General features: G+C 39.4%; 1 protein-coding gene and 2 long non-coding RNA genes across 4 annotated transcripts in view; 1 reads left to right on the plus strand and 2 right to left on the minus strand.

Annotated features, from left to right (window-relative positions):
• The window catches only part of LOC126869842 (uncharacterized), a 210,896-nt gene that overhangs the window by 120,709 nt on the left and 63,834 nt on the right, over positions 1-26,353 (minus strand). The window lies entirely within an intron of this gene.
• Positions 878-10,451, plus strand: LOC126869839 (uncharacterized). Of its 2 annotated transcripts, XR_007691025.1 has the most exons (7): positions 878-1,277; positions 1,345-1,513; positions 2,030-2,191; positions 4,193-6,855; positions 6,929-7,933; positions 8,084-8,194; positions 8,309-10,451. It is a non-coding gene; the product is annotated as an uncharacterized LOC126869839 (long non-coding RNA). The 2 variants fall into 2 exon arrangements; XR_007691024.1 differs by having other exon boundaries at positions 6,929-8,194.
• On the minus strand, positions 10,079-23,104 carry LOC126869830 (homeobox protein E60). The gene is made up of 2 exons (XM_050626901.1): positions 22,628-23,104; positions 10,079-11,728 (listed from the first exon to the last, which is right to left on the minus strand). Exons 1-2 carry the CDS (start codon positions 22,650-22,652, stop codon positions 11,376-11,378), a joined length of 378 nt encoding a protein of 125 aa, XP_050482858.1. The 5' UTR covers positions 22,653-23,104; the 3' UTR covers positions 10,079-11,375.

The following is a 26,353-nucleotide window of genomic DNA, read 5'->3' on the forward strand; positions in this document are numbered from 1 at the left end:
GCACGTGAAAATGCACGCACGCCATATTTACTGCGTTGGTTCCCTGGCCCCTTTGGCGGACATTTATCTCGCGGACTGTCAAGAAAATTGTAAACAATAAACAGGAGGTTGTAAAAGAGCACTCACCGTTGACTGCGTGACGAATCCATAATCCATGGCTAGCGTTAATCTCCAAGGCATAGTTCTCCTCGATTTAATGACACAACTTTGCACTTTCATCGAATTCGCTTATTACGCGCGTTTTCTTTTTGGTGCTACTTTAATTGATCGCAACGCCGCATTGTATGCACTGTGTGACGTTGTTATCGACGTATGATAATCGTGTCAGTCACGATTAGTCGAATCGCATCGATATTGTCATGAGATCGAAAAGAATAATACAGTAAATGCATAGTAGATATATTGTAAAATATTGAAGAAAGGGTATTGAGAATATTGAAGATGCTAATCCGATCTAGTGTGTTATACTTTTCGTTTAACGTATTATCAGTTCACAGGTTATTATTGATATTATTCACTTCGATATTACTGAAGGAACGAACACACTAATATACGAGCAGACCGTATCTTGTGACGTACATATGACGGACGATGCGAATCACTATTGGTCGAATCGCAACGATATTATCGCGAGGGTTGCAAAGTGAATATCGAAGATGTTAATGCACTTTATCGTGTTATATTATTTTCCCGGTATTGTCACTTTACGTAAAAGAACATACTGACAGTTACAACAATAAATATCGAAGATGTTAACGCGATCTATTGTATTATATTTTTCACTATTAACCGGGTTACTTCACGAGATCGATAGCATTGTCTTCACGTATACCGAGACAATGACAATTGTAAAAATGAATATCGAAGATATTTATATCTTTCGTTAGTGTTCACGTGTTTGATATCACTTCATGAAAATAAACATATTGATATATGAATCGTTAAGAAGTATCTACTACAATATTATATACTTACTAGTAGACCATATTTTATATTAACGGATAATAAACGATGCAGATTGTAATGATATTACTGCGAGATGGGAGTAAACTTTAATATGGTGTATCGTGTTATACTTTTTCGTTTGATTGGGTATCGTCATCTCGCGAGTCCACTATTGTTGACTTCACGTAACAAACACACTGATATACGAGTACGCTGTATTTCAGGCAAAAGTCTAGGTAATTTGATTGAGGACGCGTTTTGGAACGTTAATTGCGCAGAAGGATGCGCAGAAGGATGCGCAGAACGTCTGTCAGGTGGTAAACGTCGAGAGTGTGCGTAAATTTCTTAATTGCTCAAAATTATTTAAGAGTCTGACAGTTTAATTATTATTTGTCGCAGGTGATTTCAGAAATTTGTTGGAGTTATTTTTGATGCTCGAGGCGGCGGCAGTCGAGGAAAATTTACTACGCTGCGGAGAATCATGTCGGTTGGTCAACAACACAGAATTCACGACGCTAGCGAAATCGACATAACCAATTGATTGGAGATCTAAACATACAAACAACAAGTATGTGACTCATTTTACTTCATAATTTCTTTCTATATCAGATAAGACATATAACCAATAACGACTAGCAACTTAATAATAATAATAGTTTGCTATTTCTTCTTACATCGACTAATACACATAACCATTAATAAGAATATCGCCGTGAATGTGTCTCTTAGACGCCACACTCATCAACTTCATTTTTTATTAATTTCTCAATTTCACTATCCAATATAAATATTCAATCCTCAAGAGATAAATGATTTATTTCTATAAATTAATTTATTATGACAAGATAATATAAACAACAGTAAATTGCAAAATATATTTAAATTTCGTCTCAAATGTGAATGCTATATAGTTGATCACATTTATCACACATGTAATTTTGTAAAATATTGTTATAAATGAAACGTTGATGTAGTTGTCGATGCTATAACGACGTTTATATTACAACACAAGGATATGATTTGATTTCGATTTTAAGAATCGAATAAAATATCATATCTAATGGTATTATTCGAAATGTTTCAGGCAAGATTTAACAAAAGAAGTCGAAAATCACTTGGGAATCTTTGACAGCATCGCTGACGGGATTTCAGAGGTTCCTCAAGATAATGATACTACACAAGCAAGGGGATTTGAAGAAATCTTCTGTTGCCTGTCCTTTCTTCCACGTTTACAAAAACGTTCTACGTATGTATCAAAGATTATATATTATATTTTTGCATTATTTTTAAAGGATCATAAAACAAATCCTTAAATTTTACGCGATGTAAATTTTAGTTTAATATTATCGTCCTATAAGCGTATAATCGGAATGCTACTTGTAATTGTTGCATGCAATAATTTTCCTACTTTTCATCTAATACTGGATAATAATACAATTGCATTAGTTTGATTTCATCGATTTGTAAAATAAAAAGGTATGTACGGACTGAAATTTTGCTTACGATAAAATTACCGTAATTATTATCGACGATAGCCTCTATGGGTTAAGGACTATTCAGCAATAAAATCGTTTAAACGAATCATGCATATCCCAAGTGGGATTTAGGTAAATAGATACGTTATTCCGTGCACGCATTAAAGTAAAATGAATTTTGCCGAGGCCTTTCTTAGTAACGTTATGTAAGCCTATTAAGCGGACACTAGACATCCAAGAAAGAAGGACGGAATAATGTTTGAGGAATGCCGAAAAGTAGAGGAAAGGGAGAGGTCACAACTCGACCGGCGGAAGCCACGAGGTAAAAGAGGAGAACGAAGAAGACTCGATGAGACTCTGGTTTTAATTAGTTGGAACCGCCGCGCCGCAAGGGAACAATCGATGGCATTAACGATGTTGCAGATAAGAAATCAGGCTTCTGAACTCTTGTTCGTTATCATTGCCCGAATACTTCTGACGCGAGCCCTCCTCGAATTCTTCTCCATCGAATATGATTAAAATCTTCATAAACACCTGCTACAACTCTGATTAACAAATGCTACGAATGGCCATTTACTGATGACTTCTTCTTTTCTTGAATGAATTGAAATTTCCTCGTTAATTTGTATTCATTAAGGGGGTTTACCTTCTATCTTGTAATTTCTAGTATTTTATTACAAACATAATCGTTGGTTCTTTAGTTTCAAAATGAACAAAAACATAACTTTTTTGGTACTTTATTATAATTCTTCGACGTTAAAATTTTATTGATAATGATATAAAAATTGTTCCAAAATTAATTAATGTTGTAAAGAACGGAACATTTAGTACGCAGTAAAGGAATTAGAATTTCTATTCTATTTCTTGAATTTATTTCGCAGAAATTGTAACGGTAACGATATAGAAATTGCTGTCCAATTAGACAGTGTTTGAAGAGCAGTGCATGTAGCAACGAACGTACTAATCGCAAAGAAATTAGAATTTCTATCTTAAAATAACTTGAGAAGAGTTAAAATGTATAAACTGAGAGAAGAACTTGAGAACCACTGGGCCGTTTACAATTAAGCAATGTAACCGAGTCGCAGACGCGTGGAGCGTCGTGTGTGGTCCCGCGGTTCGAATCCCACCTCTCCCTTTCCACTCTTTCCAACCGGTACCACCACTCTACCACGATGTCCCCACCACTTGAAGGTTCTCTTCAGCTCCTCTCATGTTCGTTTTTCTCTCGTTTCTCCTCTCTTGCTCGCCGCGGCTCTTTACCTTCTACGCTCGATCCCGAAGGTGGTGACTCATCCACCTATAGGCTACCACGGATTCGGGAATTCCTTCTCGTTTCTCGTCGTTCCTCGATCTAACACGAATTTTTGCACAACCGTCCAGATTTCTATCGAGATCACGAATAACAGACCGAAACTGCGGTTCATTAGAACGGCGAACTTGCTCCGTGCAACCCGAAGAAAACTTTTGCATAGGCTTTAAGAGGATCTTCTCTTAGATATTTTAAATTGTCTATTATTAAAGATTGGAATACAGTAGAACTTCATTTATCTTATCGATATTTATTTAAATGAATTAATGAAATAGGTAATGGGGGGCGGGGAATTAATGAATCTTTTTTATATAAATTCCAGTTACAATTTGACTTCGACGAATTCAAATAGAACTGGATTTCAAATTGATTTTTTGATTAGTGCAGCTGCAAAGTAACTGTACTCCAATTTATCTGCAAACTAATGAAATTAAACAAGCTAATGAAAACGAAACTATTTCAGAATTGGAACTATTGGAACTAAGGAAGAATTGGAACTAACTGGAAAACAAGACAGCTCCTTATAATTTCCCTGGTCGACCTCTCTATAATCCATAAAAGTTGGCGTGGCTTAGGTTTTAAAACTGGTTCCGATTGTCGAATAGAGCTGTGACGCGCGAGAGTATCCACGGCCAGACATGTTTGGAGTTCGGACTTGTCGAGAGGCGCGGATGCGTAAAGGTGGACATGACACTAGGAAACTAAATACCGGTCGACCGATCCTATGATCCCCGCAGAGAGTTTGACCGCTGTCAAAAAGCATTGGCCCGTCTGGACCTATCTCACTTAATTTTCGTTAAAGTCACCGAATCGGGGATTGGATCGTCGACAGTCCGGAATCGTCTTACCAGTATCTTTCTCTATTCACACTGAGCATCGTGTCGATCGATAGTAACGATGGTTTAGAATAGATTGGACCCGATTTCATAAGAGGAAATCTGTAGACGTAATACGAAAGTGTGTCTCTTAGTGCTGTCACCTTAATACTTCTTCACTTGAATTTGAATACTCGCAAACAATACATGAACAGTTTGTTGTCTATTTGTCATCTTTTTTACATACTGTTCGTAAATATGTTTGTGAAATAAGTTATGTGATATCACTTACTGTAAGTGTTCGTCTTAAGAAATCGTTAAATTGTTCATATTTTCATTTGAATTTCTTTTTTTCAGGTTGAACATTGAAGTTCAAATGACGATAAAAACGTACAACTACAGATTTATACAGAAGATGACAACCTTTCTTATTACTCTCGGATACATCATGGCTTTCATCACCCATATGTTATCGCGGTCCAATTAAAATTCAGATTTACTGGCGGCAGACGTAGTAGCAATATTAAGGATCAGGGAACCATTTCACGAGCGAAGACGACGTTTCGTTCTCCGTAACCCCTTGCACGGTTAATGAAGAGTTCGCTATATCCCGGGATGGCAGCTGACGTTGCATTCATGCATGAGAGTGCCGCGTCCCGGTCATTTGGCCTGTGGTGCGACTAAAAACAAGGCAGCGCTCTCGAGTTTTGTCCCATCGGTGGCCGGTAACGCGCCTTCCATGGGGACCAGCAGCAAAAGAAAATTTCAAAGGGGACCATCGACCCGCTGGCCCACACATCGAGTTGCCGGAACATGCGGATTAAGCCATTAAAGCCTGCTTCAAGCTGTTTCGGGGAAATTCACGAGACAGAGAGTTCGTTATTGTTACTCTGTCACAAGCAAAACTGCTGTCCGTTTGTTTCGATACATGCGACGAATGAACCGTCGTGTCGCCAAGAGATTATTATTGAACCTGCACATTGATTCTCTTGCTATAGGATAAGGGAGAGATATTTGAGTCAAGCTAAGTAATTCGCCAAATTATTTTGTTTACCAACAATTTGTACGACTTACATTTGAAAACACATTATTTTAACTGACGTGGTATATCCTTGTTAATTCAAATAGGGTTATTATATATATAGGCTACCATAGGGTTATTTGAATCATTTTCTCATGCATAAGCATGTATGATATTTTCTCATTCTTTCCTTATTATATCCAAGATTAATCACATTTCATTTGATTATTCCATGCAAAATTAAAAATTAAATTTTAAGATGTTGAAGATATTGACACAAGTAACCCTAACTTACTACCATACCTAGCTTTAATATTCATAATTCTACTTTTAAGTTATGTTCTGATGTGCATATAACAATCAAGTACTGATGTGTTTGTGTAATCCACCCTTCGGTTTAATTTCGTGATTTTCAGTAAATTTTCAATAAAATGTCTATGCACATCTTTCATGTACTAAGAGATACCTTGATGTTTATTTGAAATTTCTACGAAGATTCTTATCGACTCCTCAAGCTCGTAAAAGTATGCCTTCGTTTCACCGCGTGAAACGACCAACAAATTACACAACGGTCAGACTTTTACTTGAATGAGCAAAGAACCGCGAGAACAGCGATGGTCAAGCACGCGCGAGACCTTCCACGAGATAATTTATTGGTCAATCAAAATGACGCATGGAGGTATAAGGTGACACGTCAGCGTGCACGGTTGACCATTAATTTTAATACCCGTCACCATCAGATCTCCCGACGCTGCTTTCCACGTTGGCTCCCCACTGACGGTGGAGCGTATCCATCGGCATCGGCTACCGTACGACTAATGCTCCGTTCACTAACGACGATCATCCTTGAAGATCTCGGTCTACCGATCTCTCACGGTCGCCACGAATTATTATCCTTCTCTTAATCCTGCGTAGCTGACCCGCCGCACCACCCTATCGGGTGGCGATTTCAATAATGGAACAAATCGAAGGATTAAGCTTTTTGAATATATAGAAAAAAATTGGGGAACTTAGAGAAACAAACAAATTTTCGAAACGGAGTTAGAGATTAGACATCATCTTTTATGTACAACTTCCACAAAATAACAGCAAAAGAAATGATCGTGAATATAATACACTGATAAAGAGACAAGAGGATAACGAAGAAAAACGAAAAGCGGAATAAACCAATAAATACCTACAATCTTGTGAAAAATCATGCAATTAAGATACGATCAGACGAAAGCTGCGAGCTGCCGTCCGAATATATCAATGGTACGCCAAGAACGCGTCGAGAGGTATGCAAGCACGGTAAGTGCAACGTCGATTGATAGCGCACGTCCCCTTATCTATAAACCATTTTCACTTTTTTCCGTTTCTCTAGGTGCTTATCTGGTGTCCGAGGCGCGCAACTAGAGAATTCTAGGACGTTATTTACGGCTGATTAACAGGCTCAATAATTCCCTTCCGCATTACTTTATTGAGTCCCATGGCCCACGCGCGATTTGCCTGCGATTTATGACGCAAGATAAACCGATACCACTGCCTCCTGATCGGCTCGTTCTATTGGGCTGATCTCGTATGTAAACAGAGGCCGAACCAAACTGACCGGTAATCTCCGACGAATTTGCATCTGGTTCTTTTTCTAAACAGTTCGAGCGAACCAGGTAATATGCAGCGTGTTGCATGCATAAAAGGGAAACACGCATACGTTGAAACGACGAAACAGAATTGTCTTTCACGAGGATCAAATCGTGCGACTCCCGTGAAACGGAAACCATTTGTTTCCCAACGATTCAGGGATTATTCCAGCCGCATCTGTTTAACGCGCATCATCAACGTTTCAATCGGTAACACCAGCATCTACGGTCAACATCTAATCCCTATTCGTTTCATCGACTATTCCAAAGTGGCGGAGTATACGTCAACGTGAAATGAATCACGGTATGCTGACGGTTCTCGAGACGGATGCATAATTTCGAGGCTCGAAGCTCCCAAGGCTGGTTCCTGTCCCCGCCGCGTTACAGAAGGCGCACACGGTTGCTCAGGAATGTCGAACGGGTCGGTCACAGGGTTAATGTTTGCTGCCTCCTCACGTGCCTCTGACTTTTCTCCCTGGTTGTATCTCATTTGTAAAGATTCCGGGACAAAGGAGCCACCAAGAACCGTTTGTGTGGCTTCGCGGCTCGCTTCACCCATAAGTAGTCTCGACTTGGGCCATGTACGCCTGCCGGACAGACAGAAGCGCGAGTCTGTCAAGTGGCGCGATTATAATCTGACAGGGACGTATCGGTTGCCGGCCTTTCTTCCCGATTCCGAGCAATCGACAATATATTTTGGAGTCAAGCGTTACTAGGTGCCGAGCATCGAATATTTCCATGACTTACAAGTGACGTATCGCATTACAAACAGGGCCAAATATTTATTTTTACGTATACGTCGCATGCGAAGGACATACTGCACGAAATATTTGTTATTGCATATTATGATTTACACTCACTTTAAGGTTGTCAAGTTTAATTACAATGCCTTATTTCAGAATGTACGTGTAAGTAATCGAATTTATGAGAATCGATGGAGTTGAGCCTACGTTTGATGTTCACGAGATATCGTTTAAATTCAACTGATGAAATATTACGGGATGGTTCAGGTACTCAACTTCTGTCCGTCTCCGACCATCAGTTCTTGTAAAAAGAAATAATTGTCGCTTATTAGTCATCACGACGTCGGCATCGGTACGTTAACGTCGTCTATTACTTACCAGGTACGTTCCCGAAAGCGAGGCTGATCCTTCGGACATCCTGGACGATCCTTGGCCGACAACCTTTGGGCTCCATTATCGAAAAAGAAAAATGGGCACACCAATACACGAAGAAACCAATGAAATTATTTATTCTCCAACGTCGACGAACTCTATCTTCGATCTTCTTATTTCCGACCCTAACGATGGCTATCTAACTTCAACATGATTTCAACTTTTCATCGGTAAGTTGACTTAAAAGCTTCGACTCTACTATGAATTTTCAATTTTCAGGGACAAATTCGTACAAACGTCGCGAGTTTCTCATACTTGCAAGGATCGTCTACGACCTATCTTCTGAACGATTCGTGGGAGAGACGTAACAAGGGAGGTTGAAACAACGCTAGCGGAGGTTAAATGATGTATAAAGTGCGTTAACCGACACCACTCACCGTGCAACACACGCATATCGCGTTCACGGTATAAACGTAGGCGTGGCTGGTTTGATATCAACGATGGCCACCTTTCGACTGTAAATCAATCGATATCACGCCGGCAGGAGGGGCTTTTCATAGGGTTTGCACGGGCCTGAAATACGACTCGAGGGTGGAAGCATGCGCCAAATGCTGAATGTGAATCGACCCGCCCCGAAACCTTTTATCCCGACACCGATCGCCTCTCGCCACTGTCTTTCTCTCTCGCCTACCCACCGGTTCGCCAGTGTCGCGCCGATAAATTTCGATAAACATCTGGCTCGATTGATTCCGTTCCCGGTGTTAATTAGCTCGCGTCTAGTACCGCTTTCACAGCATCGATCGATTCCGCCGCGTTAATGTCTTGAGATCGCGATCACCTTGTCTCTCGTTTCTTCTTTAGAGATCTTTTAATTGGATTGTTTATCGAGATTGTTTGCTCTCTTTCATTTCTTTTCTTATTTTTTCCTCATTAAGGTGGATTTTCAGTTTCCTTTCCCATTTATGAACGGAAATACTTTAATTTCCTTTTATTTATCATAGTTTACTTAAGTAAATAGTTGGAACTTTGTAGAATTATAATTATATTATTAGGAACTCTATACAATATTGACTGGACGTTTGTATCTTTGATTAATAATCATTGATACCACTTATTACAAAACTGAAATGTTATTTCAATATGCACAGATATGTAAACTTGGAGTATACAATTTTTATGAAATACTGTTCCGAAATTAAATTTTGACCAGGGTCGATTCTTGATGGTTTACAACGAGGATTTTAATGCAACTTATCTCTTCAATGGGACCTAATTTTGAGACAGTAGATTGACTGCTGAGGAAACTAGTGAATTATTGAACTTTAATGTTGACATCATCTATCGGAGTACGTTTAAAGTACTGTTTTGTTAGTTTTGTTAAAATTGTTAGTTTTGTCTTTAGCCTAGTGTAATTCAGTTCTTGAAAAGAATTTTTAAGTTTAATATGCCCCGTATCTATAAGCAAACATCAAATTCCAAGTTTCAGTATATTGCTATCTCATGCAAAGTCGAAGCCTTTGATCTTGTAAAAAAGGGCCGTATCTTATTCGCTTATTAGAAACGGAACCGCCGTTAATTACTTGGATAATTCGGTTCATTGGTGCCGCGTAATTATTTAATCGACTATTTATCAGTCCGCAGCATCGTCGGTGTATTTGTACAAACGTTTGAATAAGGTTTATCCTGACCGGCGACTAAACCATACAATCAAGGAATTATCTAGGAGCAAAGGAACAGGATGGATGTTGAAGATAGAACAAGTATACGTTGATACGTGGCTCATGATAGTGGGAATATTTAATTCGATCTTTAAATAATTCTTACAAGGTATAAGTGCCCGATATTGTATCGAGCCTTCCGTATTAGCATAGGTAAATAAATAACTAAGTTATTTTTAAACAGTCTATCGAGACGACGTTCTCGCTAAGTTGCACTTTATTTACACGACAATTTATATCAATCTTTTTTATATATACATATACGTATATATATGTATATTTATATATATATATACCTATACATATACTTTGTTTCTATTTACTCTTCTTCATACATACATATATGTATAATGTTTTCTATTGCACGTCGCAATCGTACGATATCTTACATTTTTACAATAAATTAACGAAACGAAACTAGGACTTTACATTTTCACTCTCATTCTCATGCAAACTTCCTCTCATACAAACTTGTCACACTTGTCCTTGGTTAAAGTATCTTCATTCTCTCTTTGTCTCTCCCTCGAATACTGGTTCCTTTATCAGAGAACGATGACTTCTATTCGTTTTTTTTTTCGATCTACTGTGTTCGCGAAAAAACTGTACAAATGGCACTGTACAACCCATTTCACCATGATTTACACGATTCGCGTGTAATCACGACGATCGATCGATTACTCCGTTCATTCCCCTGGTTCTAAATACGACATTTTTATTCGTGATATAGGAACGTACGTGCTAATTCCTCCCTTACAAACGATGTTGAATGATAGCTATCGTTGCGATCGCCGCGCGCACGACCACCATCATTCGATTCATAACGCCGGTAACTCATGAGCTTTCCTGTCGCAGGATACGTCGCGTCGCGGTTTTATCGGTCTCAAGTTAAATGGGAAGCTCTAAGACAACGAATTACAAAAATTCGTTCAGCAGTCGCTTAAATATTCGGTCGGTGGCATTGAATTTTTTTTCCACGAAATAAATATCCGAATTTTTAAACATAGAAGAAACAAAGGCAACCGACTAAGTTAATCTTAATTTGACTATGCAATCATTTTCGAATTTCAGGAAATCGATAATAGAATGTAGATGTACAATCTTTGGAGCGCAAGTGGCTGTGGTCTCGATGACGATCTTTCGTACAAAATTTACGGGAGGAACGTTAAATTATCTAAGACTAACGCGTTCATACAACCACTCCCGTTTTCACGGTTCACCAGATATGTTATCAACGACACGTTTTCATTCTCTCGCGATCGACATTCGACGCGAGAAATGAGAGTTCTTACAAGATCTCGAAACGTCGAACGAGCTCGTCGATAAGTTTAGCTTCAATTATTCGATCGATCCTATTGTCGTCATTTCGCTTGGAGTTCCGCCGCTTGTTCCTCTTCCTCTTTCGTTAGAGGCACCGTCGAATGATTGTAAAGACCCTGGGCCATCAGCTGAAGGGCGAGAGGATTCTTCTGGCCACTGGCCTTCTTGATCTTCGCCCTCTTGTTCTGAAACCAGATCTTGATCTGCGCCTCGTTTAAACCCAAATCCCTCGAGAGTTGTTGCCTCCTTCGTTCGGTCAGGTATCGATTCTCCGCGAACTCCCTCTTCAGCCTGGCCAATTGTTCGCCACTGAACGCGGTCCGCGGACGCTTTTCCTCGGGTGTGCCGCCATTGCCACGGCCGTCCGACCTCTTCACCCTCCTCGTTCGTGGACCTGCAACACGGTAGGATCCTATCGTCAGCTGATATCTGTCGAAGTGGCTGAAGAATTGGGATTATTGCGGTTAGGAGATTTAAATGTATAAGAAAGAAATGTTAATATAACAGTATTATAATTTAATATAAATCTAAGAAGCTAAGATAAGTTAAGTTTTTCTTTAACGATTAGAGAATGTATTTATGTATCATCTTTTAACCAGGTGTCGACCAGTGGTGGAAATTGGTTCGCGTCTTCTTTGTAAATTAAACATTTCTTCCTTCAAATTTGAATAATTTTTAAAAGAAAAATGCATTAATAAGTACACATTCTCTTGTACAATCATGAACATAGGTCGTAGAAATTTTCGTTATTAATGAGAGTGCAATGTACCCTTAAATATGAGTCTAAAAATGTTAGAGATAAATGTTACGTATACAAATATTTATATACGTGAGATGTAGCTTTCGAGTCAGAAGCAGAAGGTAGACCGAAACAATAGATTCTACGCCTGACCATTAAAGTCAAGCGTCACTTGCCAGGGTTAACATTAGAATGACCGATCATATTTCACGATGAAGACGAAATATAATTAGGACAGTTCTCCATCTGTCCACTGCTCTCGTACACAGTTTGGAAAAGAACCGAATAAGAAACCAAGATACGAACTGATTGAAATAACAATAAGCGATGAAACGGATGAAACATAAATGGCGGTAAAAGGTTCCATTGTATTGTAAAAGGTAGAGGAGTAGAAGACAATTCAAATCATGTTGTTGTTTTGCCTCGGAGTATCAAGATCGTTAGGATATATGTAACGTAAGAATAAATAAGCTGCAGGCAAAACAACGTCGCTGCTACGTGCAACCGTCGAACGAAGACGAATTTGAATTTTCCGGCTCTCCCCCGACCAGTATAAATAAACGGACGCAACCAAAAAGAGTTCAGTATCGACGAGTTATCTGAGAGTTATCAAGAGTTATCTACCGAGTTATCGACGAGTATAGGCTTATTCACTGTACGAGCGTCTCAGCCAATATAGTCTGTATACTAATTTATTATTTTTAAATATATTCGACGGTTTCAACAACAAACAATAACATTTAATAAATGTAGTAAAAGGTTCTATTCTTCAAAAGATTTTCAACAAAGTACATGTCCAAGGAAAGGAATATTTTTGTGCAATTACAAATATTACACCGAGCTGAGACTCGCTTCTGTTAGAAACGACCATCGACCTTCGCATCCCTCTAAACTCTAAATCGTCCCCTCGAACAAAGGTCTGCCCAACAAACGCTAAGGGTACATAAAGCAATCAAAAATTAGCCTTACATAACGATTCATAATGGTGTTTCGCGGTCGAAGAGAACATTGATTCAACAAGTTTACGCGCCAATAAATCTGAGAAATTAACGAACCGGCGCGGCGGCATCGTGCGCGCACGCTTAGTGACAAACTTTACGACAACTTTTATTGTCTAGTCGGTCTTAACTGCTATTCCCTGGCTATTCGTGTACAACTCTACCATAACGAGAGAGGTTCGTTCGGAAGGAGGCCTCACCTCCCGGACGAAATAAACGTCCGTTCAAGACGAGAGGAATAGTTGGTCCACGAGGCTGAGTCTTTCTCTTCGTAGACGGTCCTCCTCGCCGTTTATCGTCGTCCGGCGAAGCTGCTAGAAGTCCTTCACGCACTCTGCACCACTGGTTATGCGAAGTTAACAGAGACAACTTAATCGTAAATCAAACGCGTTATTGTTGTTATATTCCAAAGCGAACTACCAACATTATTGGCTGATGGCTTGAGATATTCTTTGGTGAAGGAGATAAGAAATTATTTTTTCCTCTACGCTGATTATTTGTTTTTGAATTAACGCAACTTTGCGCGTTACTTTCGCTTTCGATGCAATTTATTGGTAGCTGGCTTTATCAATGCAATAAGACTGGAATAGTTGTAATCATCGAATTCAACACGAATACAAAGGTATTTCTATATAATATATATATAAGAAGTCAATTATTTTTCATTTATGTTAAATAATGCTGATTATTTATCGTGTTTTAGAGTTGACGCGACAGCAACTGGAATACAAGTTGGGAAAATAAGCGAATAAATTTTCTTGCTCCAGAGTTTCTTTTGTTTTCGATGCAATTTATTGGTCAGAAGCTTGAACAATCCAATAAGACGCTGCAACTACAATATATAGGCGTTACCATGCTTTTCGAATGCAAGAAGAACGCAAGAGTGGTTCTTCTGGACGTTAATAACTCGTTATAAATATCGTAATGGTTGCCACCTTGCATGCATGTATATGTACACCGAGAAAGCTTTTATTAATCTTCTAGGCGGAGCATCAAGATACAATCTAGAATGATTATTATACGAAACGACTTATTGTTCCGGATCAGCTCTTGAAAAAATACGCATCCATCGAAAGAGTATCAATTTCTTCTAAACGCTGCACTTGATCCTATTTGATTGAAGGAACTGGAAAATTGCCAGTTCGGAATATGAAGTTTTGAATGAAGAATCATAATTAGAAGAACGGTCTGCTATGTGCTTATACAAATCTCAACAATTTACTAATCCCACCAACCACAGCGGTTATTAGTATTCATGATTCTAGGCGTGGAAACTAACAAACGGACGAAGATTATTACTTTTTAGATTCTCGACCGTTACCCAGGATATTTAAGATCGATTATTTTTAGAATTGCAGAAGATGACTATGATACGCTAGAACTTCCTTTTCGTTAGTGCAAATATTTTCTCGTACGTTGCTATACTTATAAAATGGGTAATTTTTTACTTTTAATTCTAGTACATGGAAATTTTCAATTCTTAATTGCTTCGTGAATTCTTTCATAATGGAATGTTCTCGTTTAAAGCGGTTGAAAAAGATATGTTCTTAATTTTCTGTATTTGATTTCAATAACAAATGAATAACAAAATTAGAATAATTTCAAGAAAGCGATGTATCATTTGGACAAGATAAAATTTCCATGATAAAAATCATATTTTTACTTTTCATACGTGCTGTGTTTTGCCAAAATACATTTTTCTTGTTTTGTTCTAGTGGATTATATCGACGTTTATATGAATTCTAATTATATTTAATTCTCCTATTTCGGTTGGATAGAATAATATAAATCGTGGGAGACCATCAGACTGACACACTGTGAAAAACATGTAATAAATTAAATAGTGCTAAAGATAGTTGTATAAAAATTATGCTGTATTTTCTCGAGGTATGACCGTACATTTACAAAAAATTTCAATCCCATCGATCTACGATTACTTAACAATTTTTCATTTTATAGATCGCTCAAAAAATAACATCTTGAAATGCCGCCTTAAGGGAGCTTCCGGCGAAACACAAAAATTTCTAGAACGCTGAAAACGAGCGATCGAGAAAGCGACAGGGCAGCAGCCAGTTTCTTGTACTACTGCTCAGAAATGACTGAGGTAACGAACGGTCGGCAGTCTAATTACTTAAGCGAAGTAGTCTCGTTGTCAGTGGCAGGAAAGAGGCATTCAGGAACCCACTTCTCGCTCTCTCGACCCTCGTTCCGCTTCTCGACTTCTCTCTGTCTCGCACCATTGCACGCTTTCCATTTAAGGAACAACCTCCCCCTCTTCTCAACAGCTGTAGGCGTCTCGAGGGGTAAAACCAATAACGCTAAGACGTCCTCGAGAGAGTGAGTACATCCCCGAAAGTACCTCGCATACCGAGGACGTGCGGCCGCGAACGAACACTAATTTCCTCTCGACCTATCCTTGAGTTAGACGTCAGCTACCGACCTGGCTGCGCCTCGCTCTCCTCGTCGCGTCGTTTCTCTTCAACGCTGCCGTCCTTGATTAACGCCGCGAGTCATTGTCAGTTCTCGTCACCTGTCGTCGTTGTCGTGTTTCCAGCGGAACGACAGTTTATCTTGCGACGACGATTCCCTTTTTTAGGGAAAATGAGAGTTATTGAATCGTTTGTAAGGGAATAATATGATAGTTTATATTGCTGGAATTTTTTTATTATAATTGTTCATAGAGTTAAATAACCAGCAACAGAAAGAGACGCGCTACTGAACAAATTTAAAAAAAAATATAACATAATTTTAAAAAAAGTTGAATTACTAGAAAAATTTAAGACAGCCCAAAGATAAAATAAGATAAGATATAGACATTGTTTGGATTGCAGGTCGAATGAGGGTAGTATAATAGGATAAGGGAAAATTAATCACTGTATGACAATCCGTTACAATTAATTTTCATTACACATTCACTTGTACATAAGATTATTTTAAGTTTAAATGTTTTACAATTTCTAATTTAGCATTGCGTGGTACGCAATTTCAGTCTGCTAACGTGCTTTTACCGTTACAAAACAGAATTGTTTCTTGATAAACAATTCAATCTAAGAATTTATGAATTGAAGGACAAGCGAGCATCATACAAATCTTGCCTCTGTGTCACCTGATAGTTATCTTTCCAATTACTCATGCTACAAGAAATAGCCATTGAACTCTGCTTCACTTATTACACTTGTGTCGAAGAAAAATATACTAGCAGATGAAATGGATTATAATATAAATCACAGAAGAAACAAGATAAGGTAATTGAATCGTATCAAATATTTAAACGTATTTCTCGCACAAGAAGAATAATGGCGCGCTGATTGGTTTTTGCTTTCTGTCCAGGTTCGTAGGGACGCGTCCTCAACTATTCGCTTCTTGCTCAGAATTTTACCGATGTAATTCAATTGACGGAAAAACTCGTCGGATCGAGAACAATTAAACCGCTTCATCATTGTCCTGTCATCCAGGCGACGAAGCCGAGAGCGTTTTGTCGCTGAAGGACGACTAGTCGTTTCGTACCATCATCCACTCGATTCCATCCTCGAAACGCAGCTACACCAATACATATATCCCTCTGTGTCTCGCCCCTGCCTCTCGCAGAAAGAACAGAGTTTCCCCTGAACCAACGTTCAGCCTTTGCGTAACAAATCGTAGAAACCGTCGGGATCGTTCTCTTTCAGTTTTGCTGGTTGGCTCGCTGGTCACGTTGCTTTTAATTGTAGCTGGTATCGGCGGTGAGCCAGTCGAGAGACGAGAGGGGCCTGGCCTACGCTTCGAATTGGTTTGGAGGCAATCGATGGATTGTCACGGGATTCCGGAGATTGGCGGAAAAAGTGGGAGAAAGATGGAACTTGTAAATAGTTCGTCTTGCATCGACAACCTCTGCTGACGAATTTAGCGAAATCATCTTCTCTCCGTGTGACTAAAAACGATCGATTCGCTGGATCATTCGGCCATCTCACCATGATTCAAACATATATCCTAATGTTCTTGCAAAGGGAGTGCCACGTTTTTGTCAAGGGTTTATGCCCTTGGTCGATCAAGGGAAGAAAAAGAAGGTACCAGCTTGAGAAACGCCCCTTGCGTTTCTTTCGTGTCATTCGAGGATATTTGCAGAGGCCGTCGCATGGTCGGCCGTATTGGAAACATTACTGAACGTCTTTGAGAGTTTACGAGTTAGATACTCGATGTAGGGATCGTACCAAGAAAGGAGACCGTTTCCAACGGATTCTTAGAAGCGAGCGTAAGAGGAACGCCGCGCTGGGATCAAGTCCTCATAAATTTATCGATCGTTCTTGCAAAACCCCGCAGAGAGCGGCGTGAACCGATGAGGACAGCGTTTCAGGACTTTTTCCCGTTCCCAAGGTGAATAGAAAGTAATCAACTATCTCGCGTGAAACGAAATTCATGAAATGTTACTTAAACAATACTTAAACTCTATGTGTCGTCGCTCTATCTCATTGACTCATTTTCATAATTCCATCGCTTGTATAGGGAGAAAGTTTGCGATCTGAAGCTCTATCGATTCTATCACATCTAAACTCTATCCCTCGCTCTTTTCATCTAAAGGCTCATTTTCGTCATTCCATTGGTTCTGCAGAGGAAAAGCTTGCAATTTGAAATTCTACCAGTGTACAACGCTGGAATCATAAAGCATGGCTTGATAATTACGAGTCTTGGACACGATCGACTCGCACGATTGACGTCGAGTCTTTCTCGATTGCGATCGAACCAACGATCGACGAGGGCTGCGCGAGGTGAGTCGTACCACTATGAATCGCGCGGTGCCACGTACGTGCAATGATCCGACTCGTTCTTAAAGCGCCACTAAACTTGCGCGTCACGTTCCTTTTAATTACGTCTGCCAACGACGACGGATGCGAAACGGCCGCAGAGGGAGGGACGCAAAGAATTCATTAAACGATACTCTCTGGAACAACCGAGAGCTATACCAGAACCGAAGTGGGACAGGTGCTGGATCATACCTCGAGAAACCGCGAGCTCAACCACGTCTACGACACTACCGATCTAAAAAGGCAGTTACGTATTTTTGCAATCGCGCAGGTGTCTGTTCTGTTGATGAAATGAAGTCGGGAAGCCAGATCGGTGGTTGGAATAAAGTTGGTTTATTTAAGTTTGCAACAGATTAAAGAAGGAAGAGAAAGCATTATTTTTGGATAAAGGACTTTTATACGATTCAACGGTGATTTGTCTGAATTTGTTTGAATTTATATGAAAGGCTCTTTTCGAAAAGGAGAAAATTATTTTTAAATATTTTAAATCACTGATCTAATAGTTGGAAAAATTGACTTCGATTTAACAGAGTACATGTGTCTGAATATCGTTTGGTTAGATAATTTGTGGTACACTTTACGAAGTGTGTTAACTACTAGTTGGCAAACCATGCTAAACCAGAATCGAAATGTGTGCACTTATTAATTAAAACTTCACTTTCCTTGCTTCTGAACACATTCACGTACACGCGAAATCTGTCAAATATCTACATATATTATCTAGAAAATAAATTTATTGAATTAATACATTTACTGTAACATATCAAAGAAAGGCCAATGCACTGTAATATTTCATTTTTCCAAATTTTTTAGGTGCAAATACATTGGAGTTAAATTGCAATTAAATCATTCTGAAGTATCTACGTACAGAGGGCCGAGAAAATCTGACTGGTTCCACGACAACCTCGTATTGCAGTCGAGTGCTTAAATACCTGCGGAAGGTAGCGCGTTACTCTGGCTATAGCAGAAATCAATTAAGAAGTCGGAAAATTTATCGCGGGTCTACAAGACCGGCTACAGGAACAGTTTCTCAATACTGGCTAACGTTCGTGCCGTCCCGCGGCCTGTCGCGATCACCACTTGCAATTATCAATTCTAATTAACGATCGTCGCGTTCAGAGTTTCATTATTGTTTTTAATTACCAGTCCTACCGGTCGTTTCTCTAAATCACCATTAATGAAACTATCTACCGGCCTGTCACTAGCAAACAGATTTTTCTACGGAATCAGCCCCCGAGGCTCGTGAATCGTGACGCTATTAAGGGAAACCATCGTCCTCGATTTTTCCCGTTAGGACTCATGCGATCAGCTTTATAGCGATTTCATAGCATTTTCATAGCGTTCTCGTGCCAATATCATAGAATTTTCATAACAATTACAGAGTAATGCACACAACAAAATAGCGATAATTTTACAAAGCTGCAGAATCGATAGTAATTTGTTATGTCAGCGATATAAACAGTATGAATAGTAATCAAAGATTGATTTGGTTTTGTTTAAGAATTACATTGGAAGACTTATTTGTAAATAGTTTATTTTAGGCAAATAAGAGGATAAAATAGGTAATGCAAATTATAATCAAAAAGTCGATGGAATTTTTCTGAAAAATCACGTCGGTGCGATCAGTTGTGCGTAAGAATCACATTTTTCAATTATTATCCACCGCTAGTACGTTCACTCGCACATGTTTCCCTATATAATTCTGTATAACGCGCGTAAAAATTCACTCGCTTACATCAAACATTAAATTTTTAAGTCTTCGAGTCAAGTATAGTCCTAAATCAATCTCAACAAATTTACTATCGATAATCATTCGTGTTCATCGCTGAAGGAGAATAAACCCGCAGCTATGAAATAGCGTAACGATAGAATAGAGGAAAGGGTGCGTCGTTAAAAGGACGAACACAGCGGTCGGGCGCTCGGCCAATTTCCACCGATTAGCCACGTAAACTCGTTGAGCATACGCTAACGATGAGAACATTCGAGTAGATGGTACGCGGAACGAGCTCGTTCGCCACTGTGCCTCGGTTCGTATTAAAATATTGGCTTCATTGGTCTCCCGCGTGGAAGGAAACACATGTAATTAAAGACGCTCGCCACAGGGGAGCTCGCGAGTTCCATAAACGGGAAATGCCCATCGTTGCCTACTATCTTTTACCTGGGAAAACTGTTACATAGATAGATTTGCAAAAGAAAGGAATTCTCGACCGGTATCGATAACTATTCCTATAAATATCGTTTTTCTTGATCAGCGTGGATTGGATCGAATCAAAGTTCAGCAGCGGCCAGTCGGTCTACATGGAAAGGCACGTGATTTCGACAATAGCTGTCTGTAGCTGTCTGTTCAATAGAAATTGTCGTGTCGCGTTTCTCGAAGACGGAGCTGCTGCGAAGGTTCGATACTGGTATTTTAAAGGAATGTAGAGATATCCTTGATATCCGTTTATCGGGTTCTATCTGCACACAGTCGAAGAGAAGAAACAGCAGAGAGAAAGATGGAAACGTTCAGGTTGCAAGAACTCGAAGACACTGGCCATCGAATACGAGAGCAACGAATTTACATTCTCACGACGATTTGCGATCGTCAGAGTTTCGCCAACCATTCCCTAGCGATTGTCCGTTTGCACGAACAAAAGATGCGCTTTCGAAGGCTACTGAGACGATTCGTGCAGATATTGCTTCTTCTTGATCGGTTGCGCGATCGTTCGAAGGGAAACGACTCGATCGACTTGTCGTTTCCGTGAATCTGATCTATCCTGCTCATTCGCCGAACGAGATCGGTCGGTCGCGTGTAAGCGTCACGTCAAGCAAGCAGAAATGACTGCAGTCAGGTCCTCGACTCAACCGAGCGCTCGATCCTCGACTCGAAGTCGCGAGTTGAGTTATGACTACGGCCATTACTCGGGACAAACGAGGCTAAGCGTGTCGACACGGCCGACCGACCAGCCTTCTCCACTTCTCCTCGCAGTCATTCTTGATTCACGAGAATTGCGAGTCCAGCTACGTGTGTAGCTTCGTCTCGGGACTTCGATCCGCACACGATTGACAGTTTTAATGCTGAATCGGCCTTCGTTATTAGGGACAACGAGAGTATCGTTGGTTTCCACACGATATTCGTAGACCCAAGGGGGTCTGGTTTAATATCGCGACCACAGGAAGGCAACTCGTAACCCACATTTGATGGTAATTTACGTCGAGACGTCGGACGCTCGTTAGTTTTCGTGTTGTAGCAGATGAGTCGCGTTTCGCGCTAGGCTATTCGCAGAAACGAACGGGAAACGCGACCGACTAAGGAGTGAAATGTCATTCGTGGAATTAAGACCTCTTCGTCTCCAATGGTGGCCACCTGTTCTCCGACATCATTTTCGTGTCTGTTGCTTTTTGCCGTCACTGGATATTGTGAGAAAAAGGATTAAATTACGGATCGATGAGCTATTTATTAAACTTCGTTAGATGAATTTACGGTATTTTTGATCCAGCAAATTTGTAGCTAGGCGGGTAAAATTGATAATACAGCTCCCAGTTAGTAGGTAGACATGTTCAAGATCATGTCACATCTATCACTGAGGGAGACAGCCATTCCTAGAATTATTGACTGTTATCTTTCTTTCTTGAGTATCTTTCTTGAGACCCAGCGAATTTGTAGCTTTTTGCCACGATTGGATATTGTGAGAAAAAGGATTAAATTATGAATTGATAAGCTATTTATTAAACTTCATTAGATGAATTTACGGTATTTTTGATTCAGCAAATTTGTAGCTAGGTGGGCAAAATTGACAATACAGTTCCTAGTTAGTAGGTAGACACGTCCAAGATCATGTCACATCTATCACCGAAGGAGACATCCATTCCTAGAATTATTGACTGTTATCTTTCTTTCTTGAGTATCTTTCTTGAGATCCAGCAAATTTGTAGCTTTTTGCCACGATTGGATATTGTGAGAAAAAGGATTAAATTATGAATTGATAAGCTATTTATTAAACTTCATTAGATGAATTTACGGTATTTTTGATTCAGCAAATTTGTAGCTAGGTGGGCAAAATTGACAATACAGTTCCTAGTTAGTAGGTAGACATGTTCAAGATCATGTCACATCTATCACTGAAGGAGACAGCCATTCCTAGAATTATTGACTGTTATCTTTCTTTCTTGAGTATCTTTCTTGAGATCCAGCAAATTTGTAGCTTTTTGCCATGACTGGATATTGTGAGAAAAAGGATTAAATTACGGATCGATGAGCTATTTATTAAACTTCGTTAGATGAATTTACGGTATTTTTGATCCAGTAAATTTGTAGCTAGGTGGGCAAAATTGATAATACAGTTCCTAGTTAGTAGGTAGACATGTTCAAGATCATGTCACATCTATCACTGAAGGAGACAGCCATTCCTAGAATTATTGACTGTTATCTTTCTTTCTTGAGTATTTGAGTATTTGTACACTTAGGAGAGAAAATTTTTACGAACACAGAATACTTTTTGAAATTTCATTGGCACTGTAATCAAACACGGCTATCGTGATTACATTGATAAAATTTGAAACTAATCTGTGAATGTATATGAGTTTCACCGATATACCGAATAATTGACCATTTAAATAGTTTGATGATACGAGCTAAGTATATGCGAACTATACTTGCGATAAGTATGTCGTAATTTGTATATACAATGAATTGAGGAAAAGTGACACGCGTCCACGCGATTTTAGCAGGACGCCAGCCGATGGGCAAGCTTGCACAAACAAGCGTGAACAGTAATGGCTTGGAAAACGCTCACGTTTGTCCGGTGCCGTTTTCGTCATAATCGTCTCGCCTATAGCACTCGAACGTACGGCCTGTAACTGTCGTGGCTCGTTACTTACTTCGTCCTGAGAACAAAAAAAGAAAAAACATACCGGTTAAAAAAGCATGATCGTGGACAAGCATTTCATTAATAATAATCAATTATCCATTCTCGCGTGCCCGTGTCCCTTCGTTTCTCGCGATAAAACCATGGAAACGAAACGGGACATTTATCGCGTTCCTCCTATCAGCCCTAATGTCAATTAACGGGACGACAATAATGATTTACGATTGCACAGAGTTCGATTCGTTGTTTTCGAGTTGCCGTCAATTGGAAACGGGACGAATCGAATTCCGCAACGCGTTCAATCCCAGTTTCTATTCACCATTTGTCCCCTTCGAACGTATCACGAAGAAACTATATCGAAGAACAATTCACCGAGACTTTCAAAAGTTAAATTAAAGTTAGAAATAACAACCGGCGTAATAAATCAAACTTTACGTCGTACAAAAGGAATCTCAATACGTTTTTTCCTCCGCCGATTGAACAATACCGAAATTCCTTAAGAAGCAGACTACGCGTTTCGAATCCACAAGTAAGCAACAATAATAACACGTTTGAAAGAATGGCTCGACCGTGGGACAATTACGGCCACTCACAACAGAGACACACAGAGAACATGCAACAGAAGTTCCGTCGATTAAAAGAATCGACGCGAATTTTATTCGGTCTACGTGATCGCATACAGCAACCGCTCACATTTTTCCGCGGCACTCGTTAAGGTGTAACTGCCGGGACCCACGGAATCGTACGAAAAGCAGTCATGCCCCGTGGTTGTATCCATAACCATAAATAATGACCATTGATTGGTCACTCGTCTATCGTTACCCGCGAGTACGTGACTGCGTTTACGTTTCCACGGGTCGTTAGTTCGTTTCCATTAAGGCGCGGTTCTCAGTTGGTCTCGCTTCTGTTCGTTCTCCTTCAATAGCAATCGTTTTAGTCTGAGTAGTCACCGCCGATAAAGATTCGATAAAACGTTGCTATTTCAAACGATTTTAAAGTCAGGTACATGTGTAAATGCTAGATACCACGTCGGTTTCTCGACATAACTTCCGGTACAGCTTTGATACGAATTGCTTTCTCTTGTAATCAACTTGCGTTTATCTCGTTCTCGTGAATTCCATTAGAATTCTTGCGATTGCTGTCTAAAATTTAACGTTTTGACCATATTGTCGTACGATCGAAGCTCAATAATTGCAGAAATCTCCTGACCGGCGATGATAGATATGTCGGAGATGGAAGGACAGCGCGATTTCCCGCCTGGAATGCTGGGAAAATCCCCAATACCATAGTCAAGACTTTTACGATAGCTACGTTTAAGCAATAAAAAATAAGAAATAATTTTAAGCTTTCAACCTGGCCTTATGACGATAGGTTCGGGTTCAAGGTGACATAGCGGGTCACTAGACAGAGCTATGGAATGATTATATGACTCTCCTTAAAAACAAGGATTGACCCGAGAAGTGGGGACAGGAATATATAAGGGCAGTTTCATTTGGATTATGAGTGAGTTAGTTAGTTAGTCGTTGGACGAATTGCTCATCGAGTTATCGAGAAAATTACCCGAATCGTGTATTACGTTGATACTTGTCATCCCGGGGACCGTGGATTCGTTATCGAACCTGAATTCGTTGTCACCATCATCTCGACCATGCTATCACCGCTATTATTCATAGCCTGTTGTAGTGTCCATATTTGTACCGATAAACATTAGCTACATCCGCGACGGTAAAGTAAGTAAAGGTTCATCGAACGCCCCAAAATTCCAACCTGACTCCGACAGATATTAAGAACGTGGTAACAAAAATATGATAAGTGCGTTTTTCTTGATTTATCGATTTTAATGTCATTGTATGATTAAACAAGAAAATTGTAATACAATGTCGTTGGAAGGTTTTAAAAATAGCTGGTAAATTGGCCAAGTTTCGCAGAAGCCAAAGGTATAATTATCAAGCTGAACGGTATTTTAACAGCCTCGATATCCTAATATTATGACCAATAAGATTTTGAAAATTTCCATCAAGGGGATTAAATCAGTTCGCCAGTAAAAAACGGGAAATGCCAGTTATCATGTGCTCCTCCTTAAAACTAACAGGAATCATCCATTATTAACTGCAAACGCTTTGGTCTTTTACTTTGTACATGATTCGAGCTGTTTCAATCGCAACTTTGCATGCGAGATGGTAAAATTCATGCAAAAGCCAGCACGCAGAACGACCGAAAGGCAGCTTAATTACATCTTCGCGAGGCTGCCAATTTCATCGCTCAGGCGAGCGGATATTCGTTTATACACGCCGGAGAGACGGTTCCAATCGCGAGAACCATTTCGCAGTTTAGAACGGGCAGATGGTTGACGGCGCGGCAAGCGTTAAGAATAATGAGAAATGGAAATTTGTAAATAATATATTGCTGGGGAATACGATTAATGACTTCATTCCTGGCGCAGCTCTTGAGAGGGAGCCGGTTCTTCCGGTGTCAGATCGCTACCAACCATCTTCTCTTTCATGATCCCATGCGTTTGTGATTTCTTTTCTTTTTTCTTCGTATTTAGATCGAAGAAAATAAAATACGAGTTTAATTGAATTTTATTTGTTATGTATAATATTGGTTTTAAATCGCTCTGTAATCGTGGGAAAGTTGCATTCACTTCTGTGAGTTGGTAAAGAATTAAGAGTAGAGCTAATTTTTCTGTTCTGATTGAGAAACACCGTTCACCAATTACAATAATTCAAAACTTGCGGATAAATTTCACGTCGAATTCCCGAATAATTCAATTAGAAAATTTTTGAAGTTATTTCGGATTTCAGGGATTTTCAAGTATTCGAATCTTCAGGTTTTCAAATTCTTTAATTAACACTAGGACCCGTCAATTTGACGGGTTTCAAACTTCGAAATGAAATACCCTAAAAACCATAGCATTAATTTCAATCATTTTGCATCGTAAGTTGATCATTTCGTCCAAAGAATTTATACACAAAATTATTTCTTCCTAAGCTTTCTAATTTTTCTAATTTGAACGTATCTCTACGAAAGTATCCAGAAAGGAGTTCATATTTTGTTTAGCCGAGGAATTAGCTGAAGAAAACAAGGAGAACATTTGCCAAAGATCAGGCGCTTCATTTCTGTCACCTTGAACGTCAGAAGTGCGAAAAAGTTGCCAATAGAAGCAATAATTGCATTGCAAAAAGATCGTATGCGGAAAATGCACAAACAAAATTCAGCATATTTGTAAAAAAAATGTGCTCGATAAATACGATCACCCTATACCTTTTTTACTTATTAATAATTTATTTAAGGGGGTATTCTGGTCTAGAAATTTGAGCAAATCGAAAACTTTTTCTTTCATATTTCCAAAGTTTAGACATTCAAGAATATGTCCTTAAAGGATTTTTCAAAATTTCAATTATTTTATGAGTTGCAGTCATTTCTGATTTCTGTGCAGTTTTTCTCGAAACTACTTTTTTCGAGTTGGCTTGCACGATATCTCAAGTTCTAATGAACCGATTTATTTGAAATTTGGTCTGAACATTTCTTATATATTCCTCTATTGCCCGGACCACGCTCAGTTCAAAATCTTTAATATTACTATTTTTTAAACGTTCGGAATTGTCAAAAAACGTGCGAAATAAGAAATTTTTTTTTCAAACGGCCGTCATT

The sequence above is a fragment of the Bombus huntii genome, chromosome 9 (assembly GCF_024542735.1).
Source record: "Bombus huntii isolate Logan2020A chromosome 9, iyBomHunt1.1, whole genome shotgun sequence".
NCBI classification, from domain to species: Eukaryota; Metazoa; Arthropoda; class Insecta; order Hymenoptera; family Apidae; genus Bombus; species Bombus huntii.

Bases quoted from the DNA above. Each gene is read 5' to 3' on its own strand.
- LOC126869830 (XM_050626901.1), bottom strand. From the start codon at position 22,652: ATGACGAAAACGGCACCGGACAAAC. The intron at 11,729-22,627 runs GTGAGCGTTTTC...ACCGTGTTGCAG, and splicing joins GAAAACGGCACCGGACAAAC to GTCCACGAACGAGGAGGGTG.